Here is a 19,731-nt window from a genome sequence, read left to right as displayed (position 1 = left end):
GATGAGGAAAATCTGTTTCTGATGTAACAGGAAGACATGAAGAGGTGTCCTACGGATGACTGAGCTGATTAACTTCCCTTATTTACACTTCACAGTTAAGCATGACGAGATTTATACGCTGGCCACTTTTTGAGCGCCATGGAATTTTTATTTCAGGAATGGGTTTCTATTAGCTGGAAATGACACAGGAAAGTGCCAAAATACTCTTAAGTTGTTTTTTAAGCCTATTGTCATTATTTCTATAGTTCAACAAAATGTTCAGTGGTATGTTGAGTTACAAGTGAGTTAACTTTCGAGTTTTTCCAGATACAAGCTGTCCCGTCGGACAATTTTTTTTTGCTTTGCCTTGTGAACAAAAATTTATGATACGAGCATTGTAAGCTGGCAGTGAATCCAACTCTACTCACTTCACAAGCAGCAGTCTTGCAGATAGTGAACAATTTTCTAAAGAAAATGAAAATCCATTGAAAGTCACTCACAGTCTGTCACGATCACAATTTTTTAAAGACGATATTTTCCCAAAAACTATCCATAAACAATAATGTTGTCTTTTGAATCCCTCTGAAATCATGAAAGATAAAGTCTGCCCCTATTGTTTTTTTAAATTATTTTAGTTTATATTTTTTTATTTAAATCATTATTTGTTGTTGTTGTTATTATTATAATAATTTCCTTTCTTGTTTCTCTATTAAATTGTTTTTCTTTATATAGATCCCCTGTGTCTGAAATAAAGAATAAAGAGCCACAAGACTTCCCTGGTTTACATGGAGCCTCCTATTCCTATTGTAATCGGTTTAGAAGCCCAAACCAAATGGAAACGCTCCATATAAAAACCTCAGTCGGAATAAACAGGCTGAATCCGTATGGAATTTCATTCGGCTTCTCAGGGGTGGAATATTCCTTTTTCCAAACCAAACAAAAGTACATTTTCGCCATGTACGCCGTCATTCGTCATTCATCGGGAAAAGCTCTGTCTACGCATCCTTCGTCTTGACGAAAATGTGCAGTGATCTCATCGTTTACGCACGCTGTAAATATGGGGACCCTGGATGGAGCTCGTATGTGACGGAGATTTTGTTTTTAACTACTTATGTGTGTTTATCAAGCGCCTTTTAAATAATATATATATAAAAACAATCCCAACTACTGTGTTGAATAGACGATAGACCTCCATCTTGATAAATGACGTGACGTTAACAACGAAGTGCGCATGTCACATGGCTGTTCCGATTAAGATCTTCAATCAAAATGATTTAAATCGGAATGACAAAAAAGTCTCCATCTAAACCCGGCTACTGTGTGGTTGGTCTGCTGAAAATGAGCCCTTTACCTGTCAATCAAATATACGTTTGCTGTCAACTACTGGCAGAATAACTTGTGCCACTGAGGTTATACTTAATAAACAGTTAACGTTCCCGTGTTTGTGTTATTGGGAACTAACACAAACAACAACTCGGAGCGAAGCTCTGATGTTTTAAACGACATCGCCACGGTGGAGCATGCTGTATAGCTCCTTAACTTGCTAGCTCATTAGCTCGCAAGCTAGCTCGTTAGCTCACGAATAAACAGTTAACTTTCCCTTAAGTGTCTCAGTTGTGTGAATTTAAGCGCCGCACATGGAGTAAGGCTGTGGAGTATTGGACGGAGCCAACACCGTCAAGAGTCTACCATCCGCTGGCATTCCATGAGCCCACGAGCGGCTAATGACACAGCCGTCCACCTTGCTCACTGTGTGATCCATGCGCCGGCTCACCACAACAATGACAATCTATCGATTCCGGAAAAACTATCATGTCCATTTTATTTATCGAACAATAATGAGATATATTAATTATCGTAACAGGCCTAATCAAATTAAACACGTTGTGTATTTAAACCAACCACATAAATTTGCCTTTAAGTCAGGTAGCTTAATGCTAACACATAAAGGGAAATGCTATAGACGAGCTAATGAATAGCATCTATGTGTCTGCATGACAGTATTACACTGCCCTCCGGTGACCAAGCTGCACACACCAGAAAGAGCCACAATGAATCAGCCATGATGCACACACTGTTTAATTCTTTACATTCTATTTTATTATGTTATTACATCAATGCATTTACTCAGTACAATATTGTAGAGCGCTATTTTCCTGATCAAAAACACATTATAATTTTTTTTTGTTTTTTTGGGGGGGAGGCTGGAATGGATTAATGGCATTTGCATTTATTTCAATGGGGAAAATACTTTGAGATACAAGTGTTTTGAGTTACGAGCATGGTCACCGAATTAATCGAATTAAACTTGTATCTCAAACTACCAATGTATACATGTTTTTTAATATTAATATTGAAATGATCTAGATTAGTGATTGTAAAGTTGTCAACTTGTGGTTTGGTACCCAAAAGTGAGTCACAGCTTTATTATGGGTGGGTCGCAGAGTAAAACACTCCAGGGGGTCCTTGATTTATGACAGTACCAATATATGAATTACTCTTTTTCATTTGATTGTTTTATATTCATGGGTTTTCATACATTACTTACTGTAATTTGGACTTTATTTCTGCATTTGTGTAGGTTGGTGATGAACTATGACGCGCTTCGACTTATGTTAAAATTTGTAGGAGCAGAACTCCGTCGCTAACTTATAACCCTGTGTACAGTGATTCAGGGAATATTTGCATTAAAAATGTTTATCAGTTTGAACATTAAATATCTTTGTAGCATATTCAATTGACTATAGGTTGAAAATGATTTCCAAATCATTGTATTCTGTTTTAGTTACATTTTACACAACGTCTTTATTGGAATTGGGGTTTTAATGTAGGTCCAATTTTTATTGAACCTTTATGTAGGCTTTACACGATCAGGATTTTTGCGGCTGATCACCAATCAGCGAGTTTTAAAAGAACGATAACCGATCACCGATCCGATCACAAGATGGAGGAATATGTCTATTTAAATGACTTGTTCATTACTTGTGTACTTAATTGCTCAAAACATTTATATTTACAATAAATAATGTATCTTTGTTCATCTATTTATGCTAGTGAGGCATAGTGACAGACAGAACAAATGAATGATCTGCTATTACATGGCAGGAAGTACATACAGTAATTAATGTATCCACTTTTTGTGACATTTTTGTTTGTTGGTGTGCCGTGAGATTTTTCAATTGTAAAATATGTACCTTGGCTCAATAAAGGTTGGAAATCACTGCTGTAGTCAGATCATGTATTCTAATCAGTCAGGTCAAACCAGCATTACAACATGACAGAAATAATGGGTGCTAACTCACTGTAATTAAATTACTCTATTGTAATTAAGTTACTTCACACACCCCGAAACTTTAGAGCATGATTCAATAGAATGCCGGCGTGTTTACGTACCGTTAGTGCTAGCACTAGCTTGCTAGGCTACATAACGTTTTGTTGCCTGCTTGCGAGCCGTATCGTATTAAAAGTACGAGAACATACTTCAAGCAAGCCTTAAATGAACGTCCTCTCCCAAGCACTAATGACCATCAGCACACGTTTTTCTTATAAACACACGGCGCGATCCATTATTATTGCCGTCGCCATGGTAACGAGTGTATCCGGTCGCGTTTGAGTTGACATGATGAAGCCCAGTGATCTTACAAAACGGGATGCGGTGGTATCAGAATGCAAGATTTTATTGCAGTAGTCTGACACAGTGCAATCGTGAAAGACCACATTTGTCTTGTAGTTTGATCCAGACATTCGTGTTTTCTGTCCCACACCGCCGACATGTTTTTTTTAAATAACTTTATTGGTGGTCAGATATTTACAGTACTATGTCAAAAAACACGCGACAAGGCTAAGAATAAACTAGCTTTTGGATTAAAATATACTGTAGACAATGGCGACGCGGAGTAAATGTCTTTTGCGGGGCCGATCAATGTTCGGGGACATTAAAGCCGATCTGCTGATCAGCATAAAATGCTAATTATTGGCCAATACCGATCAGGCTGATCAGATCCTAGTCTACTTTTATGTGCAATATATTTTAACAGAGTCGTTATTTAAGTACAGTTTTTTATTTTCCTATATTTAAGTGCAGTGTTACTGTAACATTCAAATGTTGCATAATGTTACAGTGGCTAACAATAATATTAAATATACTTTTTATCAATATGTCCTTTGTAAGAACACTTAGGCCTACTTCGTTACTGTATCTTAATGGTCCTCATGATGGCGGTACTTGGGATAGCGAAATATTTTTTAGGTGGTACTTGGTGGAAAACGTTTGAGAACCTGTGTATTAGAGTAAGGGTCGCTCTTTGAGAAAATATACTACACGCCAACAGCGGATATTCAAGAGACTGTTTCGGGCAAGCAGTTGGTGCGCGTTGGTGTAGTGTTTCTTTGCAAAGTAACATCGTCAAATACTGGCCAGGCATGCATATTATAGTGTTTTAGAAAGAAACACCTGTTTTTACATGGTTGTTGCAGTGTAACCGTACCGTTAGTCATGACTCAGCAGCAGAAAGCCTCACAAGGCATACATCATGCTAATGGCTACATTTAGTAATGTTGTGTCTGTCAGTGCCACAGACTGAATACGGTCTACTTAGTGAGTGCGCAGTGACCTCTTAAAACACAGAGCGGGGCCAGGCTCTATGTTGCTACTTCAAAACATGGCCTACAGAGCCAGGCTGGCACACAAAGCTATTTTTAGCTATGGGCTCAAAGGGAGAGCTTACATTCCCAGCTGAACTGTCACTCGCAAACTCTTTCGGAAAAGAGCACAGACTGTGAATGTACTACCGCGCCCACCTCCCCAGAAAGTATGAGTGTCAGAAACAAAAAAAACTTGAATGTGCACGTTGAATAAAAAACTAAGAACTTTTTACCCTGGACGTAGCTAACTTGATGGTGGCGTGCGCTTGCATAAATACAGCGCCCCGATGAACCTCACTGGATTTTCACACATGACCTATTGACAAGCGGCCTGTGTTAATTAGGCTGACCCGTGCTAGCACACAATGTAACACCTCCCAACAGAGCGTCGCCAGGCTATTTATTAACCCTCTGCCTGTAGGACCCTGATTTGAATACGGCGAACTAACCGAGTTCCTGAGTGCCAGATAAGAGGCTGTTAGGAGACACGTACTTCAGATATAAGAAAACCAGGGGGAAAAAAAAAAAAAAGCCAGCGCCATCACGCTTTGGACTGACTTCACTGCTAATTGTTAAGTCAACATGTTCTCCTGAACAACCCAATTAGACCTGTTAAAACTCACACATGCACACACACAAAGACTATAATAATCACTGCAACACACACACACACACATACATGAATTTGCAATGATCTTAAAATGATGCAATATTGCTATCAATGAAAGGTAAAAGTGGAACTAGAATAGTGGATAAGGTTTTATTGTATTAAAATGTTCTTTGTCCAGTAATTAGTTAGCAAGCTACTTTCTGGTTTATGGATATTGGCGTTACAAATGGATGGATGCTATCTTGACACAGTGACTCAAGTGGAAAAGTACACTTAAATTCTTAGAGCTACACCTTTATCCAGATTTAAGCTCAAATTGAATGGGTTTATTCGATGTATAGATTTTTATAACAAATGACAACCATGACCCCTTGCCAGGTGGAGGTAATTAGTCTCCAAAGCAACAGCCACCCCCTACATTAGATCATACAATTAGAGCCTTTCATCTGATGCTTTGTTTATCAGCCCTATGTGTCTTTTGTGTCCAATACAAACTTCTGCCTCAGTCTGTAGCGACACTGACAGATGAAACACTATCACTATCACTGTAATCAACCACCAAGGATTTAGCTCATAGAAAATAAACTGATGCTGACAAGGATTGTTTTACATCATGGGGTATGGATTTGCCTCGCATTTCACATTGATGTAATTGTATCCCACAGCGGTGTCTTGTTTCTGATGTGGATGTTCGCAATAATCTATGCAAGCACTTGTTATGAATGGCCTTGACAGATTCACCTACAAAGCAGTCCAACTCTCTGTGTGTGCCTCTTCAAAACTGATGGACTTCCAAGGTCCGCGCTATCCATCCATCCATTTTCTATAGTGCTTGTACTAATTAGGGTAGCGGGAGAGCCTATCCCAGCTGACTATATTTTGGGCGAGAGGCATAATACACGCTGAACTGGTCACCGGCTAACTGTTGGGCACACACAGACAAACAACCATTCACACGTATGGCCAATTTAACTAAAAAAAGAAAATAAATCATAAGGCACCACTGTAGTTTGAACTCCAATATGTTCGGGCCACTCAACTGTAGAGGTTCCACTTTAGTACTGTATGATGAATATCATTTTAATATCTTACCATCATCCAGGGTGATGTCTTGTAGGCCTATAGAGCGGAAGGTGGGCTCCCTATCCTCTGGCTCCTCTTTGATGTTCACCCTCTCGCCCTCCGATGTGAAGGGCCCCTGGGGGCTTAGCGGGTGTACCAAAGCTGTCGGGGACAAGCTGGCCATGACTGGGCTAGCCGCCTGGGGAGAAGGCTGTCCTGAATGCGGATGCTGCAAGGGGCCTAAGGGACTGTTACCTGGCGAAGAGGAGGTGGGAGACTGGTAGGGCAACGAGTGGAGCTGAGGGGAAGATGGCCCGGAGTGGGCAGATGGGATCATATGCGGAGGAGGCGCGGTGGTTGGTGTGGGACAAGAGGCCGAGCGTTGACTCACTGGGTGGTAGCCCAGGGCTCGCTGCAGCTGGGTTGAGTGGGGCCCCACGAGTGGGTGGCCGGTAGGGGAGGGCACCTGGGCGGGATTTGGGGAGCAGTGGTACCCTCCGAGCGTGTGGAGGTGTGGGGATGAGGGGGTGAAAAGGGGTTGGTGGCTCTGCGGAGAACCCACGATGGGGCCTGACGACACAGGCGTTGATGGGGAGGAGCAGGGCGAGGAGGAGTACACCATCCCCATGCCCAGCGGGTGTGACGCGGCACTGGGACTCTGCTGGAAAGGCATCCTGTCATAGCTCTGGGGTGAAAGGCTGGACTGGCCATTGAAGGACAGGCTGTGAGCATGACTCTGGTTGCGCTGCATGGGCTGGTACGCGGGCAGCGAGGGCGAGGAGGAGGCAGGAAGGGGGATAGGAGAGGAGCTCGGATGGAACGTCATGTGGCAGTCGGCGGGGGCGTGGTGCAAACTGCGACCCTGGAGGTGAGGCAGGTGCTGGAAGGATGGGGAGCCCATGGAGGGGCATGGAGCCTGCAGGGGTAGCAGGACGGGTCCTGAGCCTGAGGCCAGGCCATGCGGAGAGGTGGACAGAAGGTTATCCGATGGGTGGCCCTGATCGGGGGAAGGTAGCTGAGGGCGCACCAGACTGGCAGAGTGTGTCAGGGGCATGGACATGGCAGGTAAAGCGGGATGGTCCAGCTCATCCCGGTGCTCCTGTTTCACCATCACTAAAGAAAAGGAGACAAAATAAAATACATCCATCGACCTCACAATTATCGCAGAAAAATCCACCTCTGCAGCAAACACAGTTACCGTTACAGTTACTTCTATTGGTCCAGCTAAGTTGTACCAATAGAAGATAAGGAATTATGATTCAGGGGGAACAACGGAGTCGAGTCAACCCCTGATTGATTAAATAATTAAAAGTAACACTGTAACAGATGTTACATTTACTCAATAAACAGGTCATTTACTTCGGCTCTCAGATCTGCCAATCTGTACACAATTGTGATTTTTTATTTACATCCAGCTCAGAATCAGCGGGCGAGCATATACTTACTGCCTGTCAGCATGGGCATCACGTGAAATACTGTGTGACAAGCTGAATGCCCGAATGCCCCCCAGCACGGATCAGAGCAACAGAACAAACGAGTTCATTGATCTCACGCCCTCAACTCACCCCATCACGCCTCTGGGACGGAGAGATGAGGGGTAAAAAATTACAGCACACAAGCTTTGATCCCAACGAATCCACAGAAATATAAGATGATGGGTGTGTGAAAATTTATGATTTTCAGTGGATCCTTGGAACTAAAACAATTTGCCAGTCGAAGAACTTGAAATTTAAACTTGTATTAATTTGAAATCCTGACCCAAAACACTTAAGGTGAAAGACCCTCCGAGATGGACTGCGTTTGAGTTTTGAGTATATTGTAGTGTACACGCTAAACACAAGGACTATGAAAAGCTACACTGAAAAAAAATAACCTTTTTTTTTCAGTTGTATCTTTTTGAGATTTTTTCTTTTAACTGCGAAGTTGTAATTATAATGTAATAATTTTAATGTCCTGTAATAAAGTTGCATTTTTTTCGAGAAACAAATCTTAATCCTGGTAGAATTAAGTTTTAAATATAGAAAAGTAAAATTGTTTTTTGTTTTTTCTTTGTTTTGTTGGGGTATAAATATATAGTTTTTTCAAGAAAATACATTGTAATTTAATGGGAATGAGGTATTTTTGGAAAAAAGTCAAGACTTTTATGTGAATAAAGTCACATTTCTTTCAAGAAAAACACATAATCTAAGAGAATAATGTATCCTGGTGAGTGCCTACACAATTGCTTCAAAGTCCTGATACTCATAAAAATCTGATGTTGAGGAGCCAAAAGACCTCTACTACAGTTTGAGTATAACTTGAATAGAAGTAATTTTTTTTCCTAAAAAGTATGACTTTATAAAACACCCTGAATCAGTAAGAACAGGACAGAATAAAAGGAATTGATTCCCATTTCCAGTGTCACTGTGGGATAGTGCATGACTAATTCTTTAGCATGTGGTGTCTGCTACAGGGATCTCTGCCATCCAACACACAAGTCAGGAAACATGACTTATTAGAAGACCACCATCCCCCACACGCACACACACACACACACACACACACAATAAAGCAGGTGGTGTCTGCGGTTCCTCTGATGGTGTCAGGAAACCTGCTTTTACGAACAAACAGAGCAGGGTTACTATACTCTGCTGTCATTGGCTGCCCCGACCTGTCAAAAGAGAACAGGAACAGGAACCACCTGTGGGCGTGCTCGCAAACCGAATGAGCGGGTGGGTGGAAGGGCGATTTCAAACAAACAAACAAACAAACAAATACACGCGCGCACACACACACGCACACACACACACACACACACGCACACACACACCAGGAGACAGCATTAGACACTCAGGAATCTCCGCCCACCACATTGAGCATAAAAAGATTTAAGGCAAAAAGAGCCCTGGGAGTTAGTGAAGGTTTTTCAAAATAGAAAGCGAGCAGGTGTTTGTGTCATTGTGGCACTTCACAGCATTACACTCAGGTTGTTGAGACTGACGAAATCGGGTTAGTGATACAATAGTGTGCTGTCATCTTAAATGTACTCAGACTATTAACGTGGGAGGAAACAGGAAGCTACAAACAAAAAGGAATGCCTCATGTTTGTGCGTAAATGCCTGTAATGACTTTGAAGTTGAAAACTGAATTAGTTAAAAAGCATATAGAAACATCAACATTTAAAAATAATAGACGAATCATAGTACTCATAATAGTAACAGTTTTTTTTAACCTCACCTGAAAGGTAAGTGAAGCGTTGGGATTGGCTCCGTTTCCGTTTTCCATTGCAGACATAAAACTGCACCTGTACAGCTGAGCTCACAGTCTTACTGTGGTAAGGTGGGACTTCCACTACAATGCATGACTGTGTGAAAAGCAAAGCAGTCCTCATTATTTACATGCACTTGCCAAAAATAAGGTGTAAAGTTGAGGGTCCACTCAACTCTCAAATGTCTCATAGCTCATTACATTTGGAATTCTCCCACCCAATAAAAACAACAGGTCGACCAGATTATGTACCACTGTTGAGGTTCCACTCTATTTAAAGTTTAGGTAAATAAAAGACTACTTACGCCAAGAGTTTTCTCCCGGATGATTTTGGCCTCCACTTCCCACTGTGGCCGCCCATCTACAAGATGGTAGAAAAAAAGAGTAGAAAAACAACTTTTATCATCTGCAAAATTGGATGAGGCTAAGGAACCACAGGACTTGTTATTCATGAGCAATATGTCAGTTTAGAGGCCGAGAAGCCATGTGGAGACAATCTTAGCAGCATTGACTTAATCAAAATCAAATGTCCAAATAATCCTCCTATTTGTCTTGCCTGGCTGGAATTATAAAGAGCTCGGTGGAATCACTGTATTTATTTTAACAGCTAATAAAACATACTCTGCTGTTTTCCTATGATGGATCTAATTATATGACCAGACATCTTGGGGAACACTAACAGGCCCCTGTGGTTGGATGACACTGCAGTCATTGAGTAACAGTTAATTTGACTAGCTACATTAGCACAGAATGTATCTTTGAGCTGTATTATTTGAAGTCTGTGTTTTAATGGTGTTAGTACAGTCTGCACCTGTATAGTATCTCCCCCCCAAAGCCCAAAGGGGTCCCCCATAATTCCCTCTCATAGACATCTGCGTCTGCAGAGAGAGTGAGTCTTTGTGTAGTTTGAGTGCTCTTTCTAATCTCAGGAACATTTTAGGCTTTTCATTTTACTGTAGCTTTAAGTCTAACCTTTTGTACCTGTAATCTAACCTAAAAACACTTGTTTTACTTGTGGTAAAACAGTAGGTAGTCACATATCAATTGAGCGAGAGACAGAGCCATTTCCTTTCCCGATGAACAAATGACCTTGAATGTCTTTGCAGCTGACAGCTAACAGCAGCGAATTAATGCAACGTGTCTTGTTGACATTCAACAGGCTGGAGCAAGGGCCCCACATGCTCCGTCAGACAACAAGCACCAACAGGAAGCTAAGACAATGACTCGGATCGGCCAGACACCAGAGTCTGAATGTGGTTATTCTACTATAAAAAATGTTACTGTTAAACCGCAAAGGTTGAATGGCGGCAACTGTACTTTTCTTATTTGTTGAAGACATTTCACCTTCAATCCAAAAGGTTTTTTTTATTCTAAATTTTACCTACAACACCCTCGTGACCACCCCCCGGGGGACACCCACCCAGGCATAAATAGGGACACTCCACATGTAAAATGTTGAAAAACTTTTCTCTTAAAAACTTTTTAAATATTGCTTGCCTATCAAAGCGACTGAAAAAGGTACTCGTATTAACATTATAAAAAGTGACTGAAAAGGTACTCATATCAACATTATATGAAATAAATAGCCCTGAGATTGGCTGGCAACCAGTTCAGGGTGTACCCCGCCTCCTGCCCGAAGATAGCTGGGATAGTCTCCAGCACTCCCGCGACCCTTGTTAGGATAAGCGGCTCAGAAAATGGATGGATGGATGAAATAAAAATTTTAAATATTAGACCTTGTACGCTATCTAGGAGTGTTGAATTACACAAGATCAGTCTCGGCCTCAAGACCAAACTAGACTGCTTTTGAGGTTCTCGTTCTCATCTCGCAATTGATTGTATTTTAACTGTAAAACCCAAACGACCATGACTGCAGGGACAACAGTGCTTAGTTCAAGTCATCCTAAACACCACATTATATTTCTGCAACCATTTCAGAGAAATTATTTGGAAAGTGATTACGCTGCTTTTTTAGATCCTCAAAGTACAATTTATTTATTTATAAAATTTTCCTCACATTGTGGAGACTTCAACCACTATTAACATACAAGCCTTAACCTGGTCTTGGTCTCCAAGACCACCTGCCTTGATCTTGTTCTGACTGATCGTATTAACTCCTCAAAGTCTGGGTGTTGACTCCTCAAAGTCTTGGTCTGAACTTGGTCTCAAATCATTGTCTGGATTATTTCCAGCTCCTCAAGGTCTAGGTGTGGACTCTTCTTAATTCCTCAATGTCTTGGTCCTTACTTGGTCCCAACTCCTCAAAGTCTTGGTCTGGACTAGGTCTCAAATCCTCAGTCTTGACTACAAAACTACACATGAAAAAGCTGATTTTGGTTTGTTTTTCTTTCAAGTAGGATCACATGTGCTTGGAGGGTAGGGATTACTGTCAGACTGAAGCCATTTATGGTACCATCCTAAAGTCACCCAACTACTGTTGTTTTTCAGTTAGGAAAAATATCTGGCTTCCATTCTTTCTCATTTCTTCCACTGCTACAATTACTCCAATCAGTGCCTTTCTGCATTAAAGCGGGCAGATTAGTCAAGATGAGGGGGATTGTTTAAACAAACCCCAATCATCAACATCATCATCTTCCACTCCCTGTTGGTTCACAGTCTCTCTGCCTTCTTCTACAGACCACTTCCTTCATGCACGGTGGGACCCAGTTTGACCTCTTTTCTGATTTCCCTTTGCTCCTGTGTTTTCGGACTTGACAGGTTAACCACACTGCATCTCTACACCATGCTTCACCGCATACCCCTCAAATAGCTGAAGACATTCTTCTGTGCCTTATTTCCCTCAAAGATCTTTGCAAGGTTCTGCCACTCACACGACTTGACTTTCTGCCATTTGCGAGCTTGATTTTAACACATCAGAACAATAGTAGTTAGGGCAGGCAGTGACTGGCTCAGTGAATGCTCTGTTTTAAACAGGCAACGGCTATTACTTGTGTTGATTGCGAAGAAAAGGTTATACAAAGACAATTTTTAGACCTCCAATAGCTACAACAAATGTAATGACCTCTTGAGAATAGAAGTTGAATCAAGCAATTTTATTTACTTCTAAAACGTGTTATTTTAGTTTTAGTCTTTAAAAAAAAAAACACGAACAAAGCTCTTACCGGGGCCTTTCTCCAAGAAGATAACTTTGGACTCAGGAAAGATGTTGCTCCCAGTGATGGCCATCTCCTCTCCCCCATTGACGAGACAGCTGGTCAGACTAGATTTGTCAACCTGGGGTAGCTCTTGAGCCGATCGCTGGGCTGGAAGAGACACAGCAGAGGTGTGGAAATGTGGAATTTATTTTGCTAGTATATTAAACCACACTTTTACCAAGGGGCACAGTTCAGTTTGGTTCCCTGCTATATATTTTAGAACAGTAAGGCTTCAGGGATTTAGACACTGCACCGAGTGAGTGCAGCGCGCACTGTGGGATAGGGCGCAGAACAGCGCAGAGACGACGGCGCCACGGCGCAAGCTTGCCCATTTGTGGTGCTGTTTTATTATATTTTCTCCTCCACTGTAGAATTCTGCCAAAATCTCATGGTCCTGTCACTCTAAAACCACTTCTCCACCATCTCAAATATTGGATGCACCAAGATGTCATCACAGAGTGCTGCGCCCAAATTTGTCAGTGTCAGGACCGGGGATCAATCCCTGTGTGGAGTTTGCATGTTCTCCCCGTGCCTGTGTGGGTTTTCTCCGGGCACTCCGGTTTCTTCCACATCCCAAAAACATGCATGAATTGGAGACTCTAAATTGCCCAAACACAAATTTGTCAGTGTTGCAGCAGATGCCCACGCTGCATGCAGCCAACCTCCGCAACACAGCGTTTTGCCATTGCGCCGCAGCAGCATATACACAATGAATGGGTTGGTTGACAGTTGTGTTAAGTACAGTGTGAAAGGGTCTAAACTGGACTTTGTTTCCAATTTCAGCGTGTGTTTTTGGCTCTCTTAGCTACAATACTTTCTGTCAAATAACAGTGTGCTGTAGATTGCACAATGAGGTAACGAAACTAGTTTTCTTTATGCATTGCAACACAACTGAAACCAAAATTAACTCAACAAAGATGAGGAAGGGGACAGAAGAAAGTTGACAGGTGCTTTGTGCTTCCATAAAAACAAAAACACAAATGCTCAATCTTTTGCAATCCTCTTTACTTTTAAAGCTACGTTTTGTGTTGGTTCTTGTTTTTATGTTGCGTGCATTGCAGTGTCAGTTGTGTCAGTCCAAACTATGGCAAGGTTGGGATGGTCAATCAAACTTTATTTGTAAGCGCTTTTCATACAAAGAAGAATGCAACGCAAAATGCTTTACATAAATTAAAAAATAAATCAATCCCTCCTGTGGTGGTGGATGGTACTGATAAAATATGTTGGGGGACTTTACAACCTTGCAATTGTTCTCATCATACCAAACTGAACAAAAGAGTGCTGCTTGGTGAGAACGAGGCTTTCGATGAATTGAGAGAAACATGCTTGATAGTGTGTGTGTGTGTGTGCGTGTGTGTGTGTGTGCGTGTGAGACTCACAGCATTCTACAGGAATGGAGGCAGCCTGCAGCGACAGAACCTTCCCGTTCGGCTGAGGGATGTGAACTCTGAACACCACCCGTACGCGAGTGTTCTTCCTTCCTATGTCCGTCTCCCCCTTTCGCAGTTCAATGTCTGAGTTTCGTAGCTTGAGGATGCCCGCACAGTCAATACTGTGGAAAGAGGAAGGAAAAGTTGTTGGCAGTAAATCGTGAAATCCAGAGAAAACCAAATACAAGCACAGCAGGGATTTGGAAGAATCATATTAAATTTAAGATGTAAAATAAATGGGAAAGTCCAGACCACATCATTTCCAGTTAAATCCCATGTAAATAAATTAAGCAGGACCTTACACAAATATAATCAGTGTATTGATGCCGAATCATAAATAGTCACATGAAGTTTATTTCTCTACTCCTTTGCTGTTCACCACTTTCTGTTGTTTTAAATTAAAAATACATAAAACTTCACATTGGAAGAAGCCACAAACCCCATAAACAAAATTGGACCTCCCTCACAGCGGGAAGCTCGTGAATGAAAAATGCAATCTGGAAATGCTCGTGATGTACCTGGCAGACATGTTGTTTTCAGGCAAGAGAGGAATTTCAAGAACTTTGGTGCTGGTGATCACAATCTCCTGGCTGGCAGTGGCTACGGTTTTCCCAGTGATGCGGTGCACTTGGTAAAAGGCGTGTGGCCTCAAGTAACGGTCATCAGCTGTTCCAATGAACATCTGCAGGTTGACAGGCTTCTCGCTGTAGCCAACCAACTGAAACATGACAGGAATACTGAGTCAAACAGATGTGAGTCCAGTCGTAAAGTGTGAACAAAGAAACATTCAGCTGTCTGACTTTTGTTTGGGAGGGATTTGAAATGTCGGCTCAAGGTTGATATAGTTTTGGCCAAGGCACTGGATATTCATCTGGCATTTTGGCATGATAACTGATGATTAATTTAATAAGGCTCAATATATTTTCCTATTCCATACCTGGCGCAGGAGACGGTAGTCCCCCAGATCCAGAAATTCCCTAGCAGTTTGTCTGGGACTACTTTCGTAAAGCGAGAATTAAAAAAAAAAAACATTATTAAATGAGTGCCCTGGCTGGCAACCAGTTCAGGGTGTACCCCGCCTCCTGCCCGATGATAGCTGGGATAGGCTCCAGCACGCCTGCGACCCTCGTGAGGAGAAGCGGCTCAGAAAATGGATGGATGGATTATTAAATGAAAGAAAACCAGTGCAATCAGTGTTTCTTTCTAACATAATGACTACAGAATTCCCACCGTCAATTAGACCTCCACCAATGGCGAACAAACCTATACATGTCCACCTGCCTTTTTTGATGGAAAAGAATCATGTGGGTCGACTAAGTAGTCGTTCACATAACAAAACGACCTTTAATGTGAACGGAGTACATCTATGAAGTGACACGCATGTGTACAAAACACGTTACGTGACGCAGTGTGTTTATGGAAGTAAATATGGCCCCTTGTGTAGGTCTCAGTCCTGCTTCGTTTGTGACAATTTCAAGGATTTTGTGCAACTGGAGCCAGCATTTTCTAATATTTATTAGTTCTAAAGCCTTTTGTGCGCATCATTGTTTCGTCAGTGTCTTCAGTTTTATTAATGAAACCGGACATGCGGCACCGGACATGCGGCCAGATATCGACTAATTTTTCCTCTGTTAGCCACTGACAACTTTGCTCAGGGTTCCCATCTTGAAGTCATGTGAACTGAGGATGCATTTTGATTGGCCACTTGAATTTCTGCCTAAGCACGTAGCTCAAGTAGTGCAACAAAGCAAGTTTTTGACCTCGCGAGGTGAAAAATATCAAACATGTTAGATATTCGTCTCAAGGCTTCGTGAGACAGAAAATTCACCAAAAATCTGGCGAACACTTTTTGATCAGTAGACAGCTCCAGTGCGCGACAGACTTTAGCCGCATAGTTTGTCTAAAAAGGTTTTGTTGAACTCCAAATTGTACAACTTTAAGGTGTTCAACTCCATTCCACTACAGGTTAAAGTTTCAGGCAAAAAACAAAAAAAAGTGATAAAAAGAAATATAAAAGGGCATTTCTGTCTTTCAAGGCCCCAGTTATACTCCACTACACCCCTAATGCTAATATTGGACCCATCCATCCATCCATTTTCTACCGCTTATCCGGGTCGGGTCGCAGGGGCAGTAGCTTTAGCAGGGACACCCAGACTTCCCTCTCCTCAGCCACTTCTTCCAGCTCTTCCAGGGGGATCCCGAGGCGTTCCCAGGCCAGCCGAAGGACGTAGTCTCTCCAGCGTGTCCTGGGTCGTCCCCGGGGTCTCCTCCCGGTGGGACATCCCCTGAACACCTCACCAGGGAGGCATCCGAATCAGATTCCCCAGCCACCTCATCTGGCTCCTCTCGTACTCGGGAGGAGCAGCGACTCTACTCTGAGATCATCCCGGATGAGCGAGCTTCTCACCCTATCTCTAAGTACAACCCGGACACCCTGCGGGGGAAACTCATTTCGGCCGCTTGTATCCGGGATCTTGTTCTACCCTCACCTGTGGTCACGACCCACAGCTCGTGACCATAGGTGAGGGTAGGAACGTAGATCGACCGGTAAATGGAGAGCTTCGCCTTAGCTCCTTCTTTACCACAACGAACCGATACAAAGTCCGCATCACTGCAGACGCTGCACCGATCCGCCTGTCGATCTCCCATTCCATTCTACAAGTATCTTGGGGTCTTGTTCACGAGTAAAGAGACCCAAGACTAAATATTTTTAAATAATATTACGTTGTTCAAGTAGAATTTTAGTGTCAAGGCTGAAACTTTTAGGGTACCAGCGCGGGGACAATCCATTATAACCCATCCATCCATCCATCCATTTTCTGAGCCGCTTCTCCTCACTAGGGTCATGGGCGTGCTGGAGCCTATCCCAGCTATCATCGGGCAGGAGGCGGGGTACACCCTGAACTGGTTGCCAGCCAATCGCAGGGCACATACAAACAAACAACCATTCACACTCACATTCACACCTATGGGCAATTTAGAGTCTCCAATTCATGCATGTTTTTGGGATGTGGAAGAAACCGGAGTGCCCGGAGAAAACCCACACAGGCACGGGGAGAACATGCAAACTCCACACAGGGATTGAACCCCGGTCCTCAGAACTGTGAGGCTGACGCTCTAACCAGTCGTCCACCGTGCCGCCCCATTGTAACCCAAAAAGTAAAATGATGCACTTTTCTCTAAAGGAGAGTATATACAAAGCCCATTCACAGTTCAAGTGAGTATGACAAGGAGAGAAAATTGCCAGTAATAATGCTGTCATCCTTTTCAAATCCAGTGTCTAACGCCTGCCAACCATGTTGGCCTCGCACACCCGGCAAGCAGCTGCTTTCTCCATTTGTCCTGAGAGTTGGAACCCTGGTTTCTACTCAAGACAGGTGAGCTTTTTGATGGCGGAAAGTGTTGCGTGTCTGGTAGAGTTGAGAGCAAGATGGAAATGACAGCAGGACGTTTTTCTGAAACCCAGAAGCCGCACAATCGCACTACTGTTGTGATGTTGTGCTTGGCAGACCCGGTGACGGCGGGATGGCACCCCCGCTCACATTTGCACGCCCTGTACTGCCCACATAGTCCACCCCCCCACCTTAGATGCAGGGCAGCCTTTACAGGCTCGCTGAGGAGAACAAGGTCTTTCAGTGCTGTTTGCACCCTGGGAACTGCCAAGCCTGAACCGAACTGCAGCTGGTTACTGACCCCATCTTCTTCTAAGCTTTGCGTCACACTCCACCGCGTCAACGCTCTGTCCAATATTGTGGTTACTGAAAGGACAGAAAGTGGGATATGTCATATGCTGTTCCAAAACCAACCTGAGTGAAAAGGCATTTGTGTAGTCACAATCATGCCTTGAACTACACTGACCTACTTAGTCAAAAGGCAATTCACTACTTATCACAACCAAAATATTAGACTTAGCATTCAAAGGTAAGGTCAGAAAATAAATAGTAGTAGTTATGCCCGTTATGCCCCTTTTCCACTGAATGTTAACTACTCAGCTTGGCACAGCTATACTGGCTACATTATAGTACTATTATAGTTTCTATTGGCAAAACCATGTACCAGCGGATACCATACAGGTGGCGTAACCCACTGGTTGAGCCAGAAATTACAAACAAAAAACAACAACAAAAAAACCCACTGATGCTAACGTTAGCTTACCCTGTTGCTGTGGCTGAACTTTGGACGCTGCAGTGCTATGCTCCAAAGTCTACATTTTACTGCAGCATTCCCTTTTCTTGCTGCCTTCAGTCTCTTCTGGGATACAATTTGTCTACTTATGCCGAAAAAGAGGTGAGCAGAACTGAGCCAAGCAGTGGAAATAATTATTGTTATCCTCCCTAAAGCCCCTAGGAGGCATATTTGCATGGAATCTTCCATGTTGCTATAATACGTTGTGCGTGTGTCATAGTCCATATATTTCTTTAACTGCCGTTTCTCAGCATTCACATGCTATTTATGAGGGAATCTCTCAAATTATCATTGCTTATAAAATACATTAACAACCACAACCAGAAAATATAATGCAAATCAGACGGACGTTATATTTACCCCAAAGCTATGACATTTTAAGAGTTCAAACGGATTTGTCTTAAGTCCAGATAGTACTGCTCAACAGGAAATACAAGTCGAAACCTCTGCTGATCTTTTATTTGGCTTAAATCCATTGATTTACTAAAAGTGTTTCAATCTGAGCTACAAATTTCCATGCCCTCGGCTCAGTTGTGAAGCAAAGACCCGAGAGATGTTTATACATATTCCGTGTATTTCACCACATCTTTTCATTATCCGCCGCAGTGGAAACATTACGGGATGAAAGTGACTGACTAGTTTTTGGTGTGTGCTGAGTTAAGGATAGATTTTACACTCAATTCTAGTATTACAGAAAACAGTAAAAAAAAAAAAAAAAAAAGTCACCAGAGATGGTAAGTAACGAGTGAAGAGAATCCCATTCCTTGTTGTAAAATACAGTATCTGGCACTTGAAATGTATTTGGAAGGAAGTTACACTGAGGAGCAGCATGTGGCCTCCATAATAACCAGTAATGGGCTTATCTTTGGCAACCATATTAGATCTTAAGAGCCACATGAAAGCATAAATCATGCTAGTAACAAGCTAACAGGTCATTATGCTCCCAGGTCTGAATGGCCCATGAGTGTAAATGACACAATTTTTATACTCAGAAAAACCACACTGTTGCTTTGTTTTGTTCATGATCACCTCACGTGAGCCCAGGCGGTCAGCGCTCATGCAAACCGTTCATCTGCAGCAGCAGTACATGTGTTGCAGACTGTATGAGTTAAGAGCTGCATGTGGAAAGACAGGAAACACCACAAAAACTGATGATGTCCATCATCATGTGATGATCATGTTTGTCACAGGCCGGAAGTAAACATGAAAACAAAAGCAAAAAAATCCGCAGTTGTTCATTCCACTCATTTGCCATTATGTCTGCAAGCCATCATATAGAGGCCTTCTTGAAATAGCCTCTGTGTCATTATTCTTACACCTAATAAAGCACAATTTTAAGGGTTTTGCCATACTCATGTTCTTCCTGGGACGAGACCAGCCGAAAATTGGCTTTAAAAAAAAAAAAAAAAAAAAAAAAAAA

At 42.4% G+C, this 19,731-nt stretch overlaps 1 protein-coding gene across 3 annotated transcripts in view; it reads right to left on the bottom strand.

Moving 5' to 3' along the window:
- nfatc3a (nuclear factor of activated T cells 3a) overlaps positions 1-19,731 on the bottom strand; it is a 77,825-nt gene that overhangs the window by 14,141 nt on the left and 43,953 nt on the right. For all 3 annotated transcript variants that reach the window (XR_009787430.1, XM_061765771.1, XM_061765772.1), the window contains exons 4-9: positions 14,645-14,844; positions 14,076-14,248; positions 12,664-12,804; positions 9,847-9,902; positions 9,512-9,638; positions 6,326-7,408 (exon numbers count right to left, since the gene is read on the bottom strand). Coding sequence is in view for 2 of the 3 variants with exons in the window: in XM_061765771.1 (XP_061621755.1) it covers positions 6,326-7,408; positions 9,512-9,638; positions 9,847-9,902; positions 12,664-12,804; positions 14,076-14,248; positions 14,645-14,844 (1,780 nt within the window). In the remaining variant the exon portion in view is untranslated. The remainder of the gene's footprint in view (positions 1-6,325; positions 7,409-9,511; positions 9,639-9,846; positions 9,903-12,663; positions 12,805-14,075; positions 14,249-14,644; positions 14,845-19,731) is intronic.

Source organism: Phyllopteryx taeniolatus, chromosome 2 (assembly GCF_024500385.1).
Source record: "Phyllopteryx taeniolatus isolate TA_2022b chromosome 2, UOR_Ptae_1.2, whole genome shotgun sequence".
NCBI lineage: Eukaryota > Metazoa > Chordata > Actinopteri > Syngnathiformes > Syngnathidae > Phyllopteryx > Phyllopteryx taeniolatus.
The sequence above is the reverse complement of the archived record's forward strand: the minus strand, read 5'-3'. Positions and strand labels throughout refer to the sequence as shown.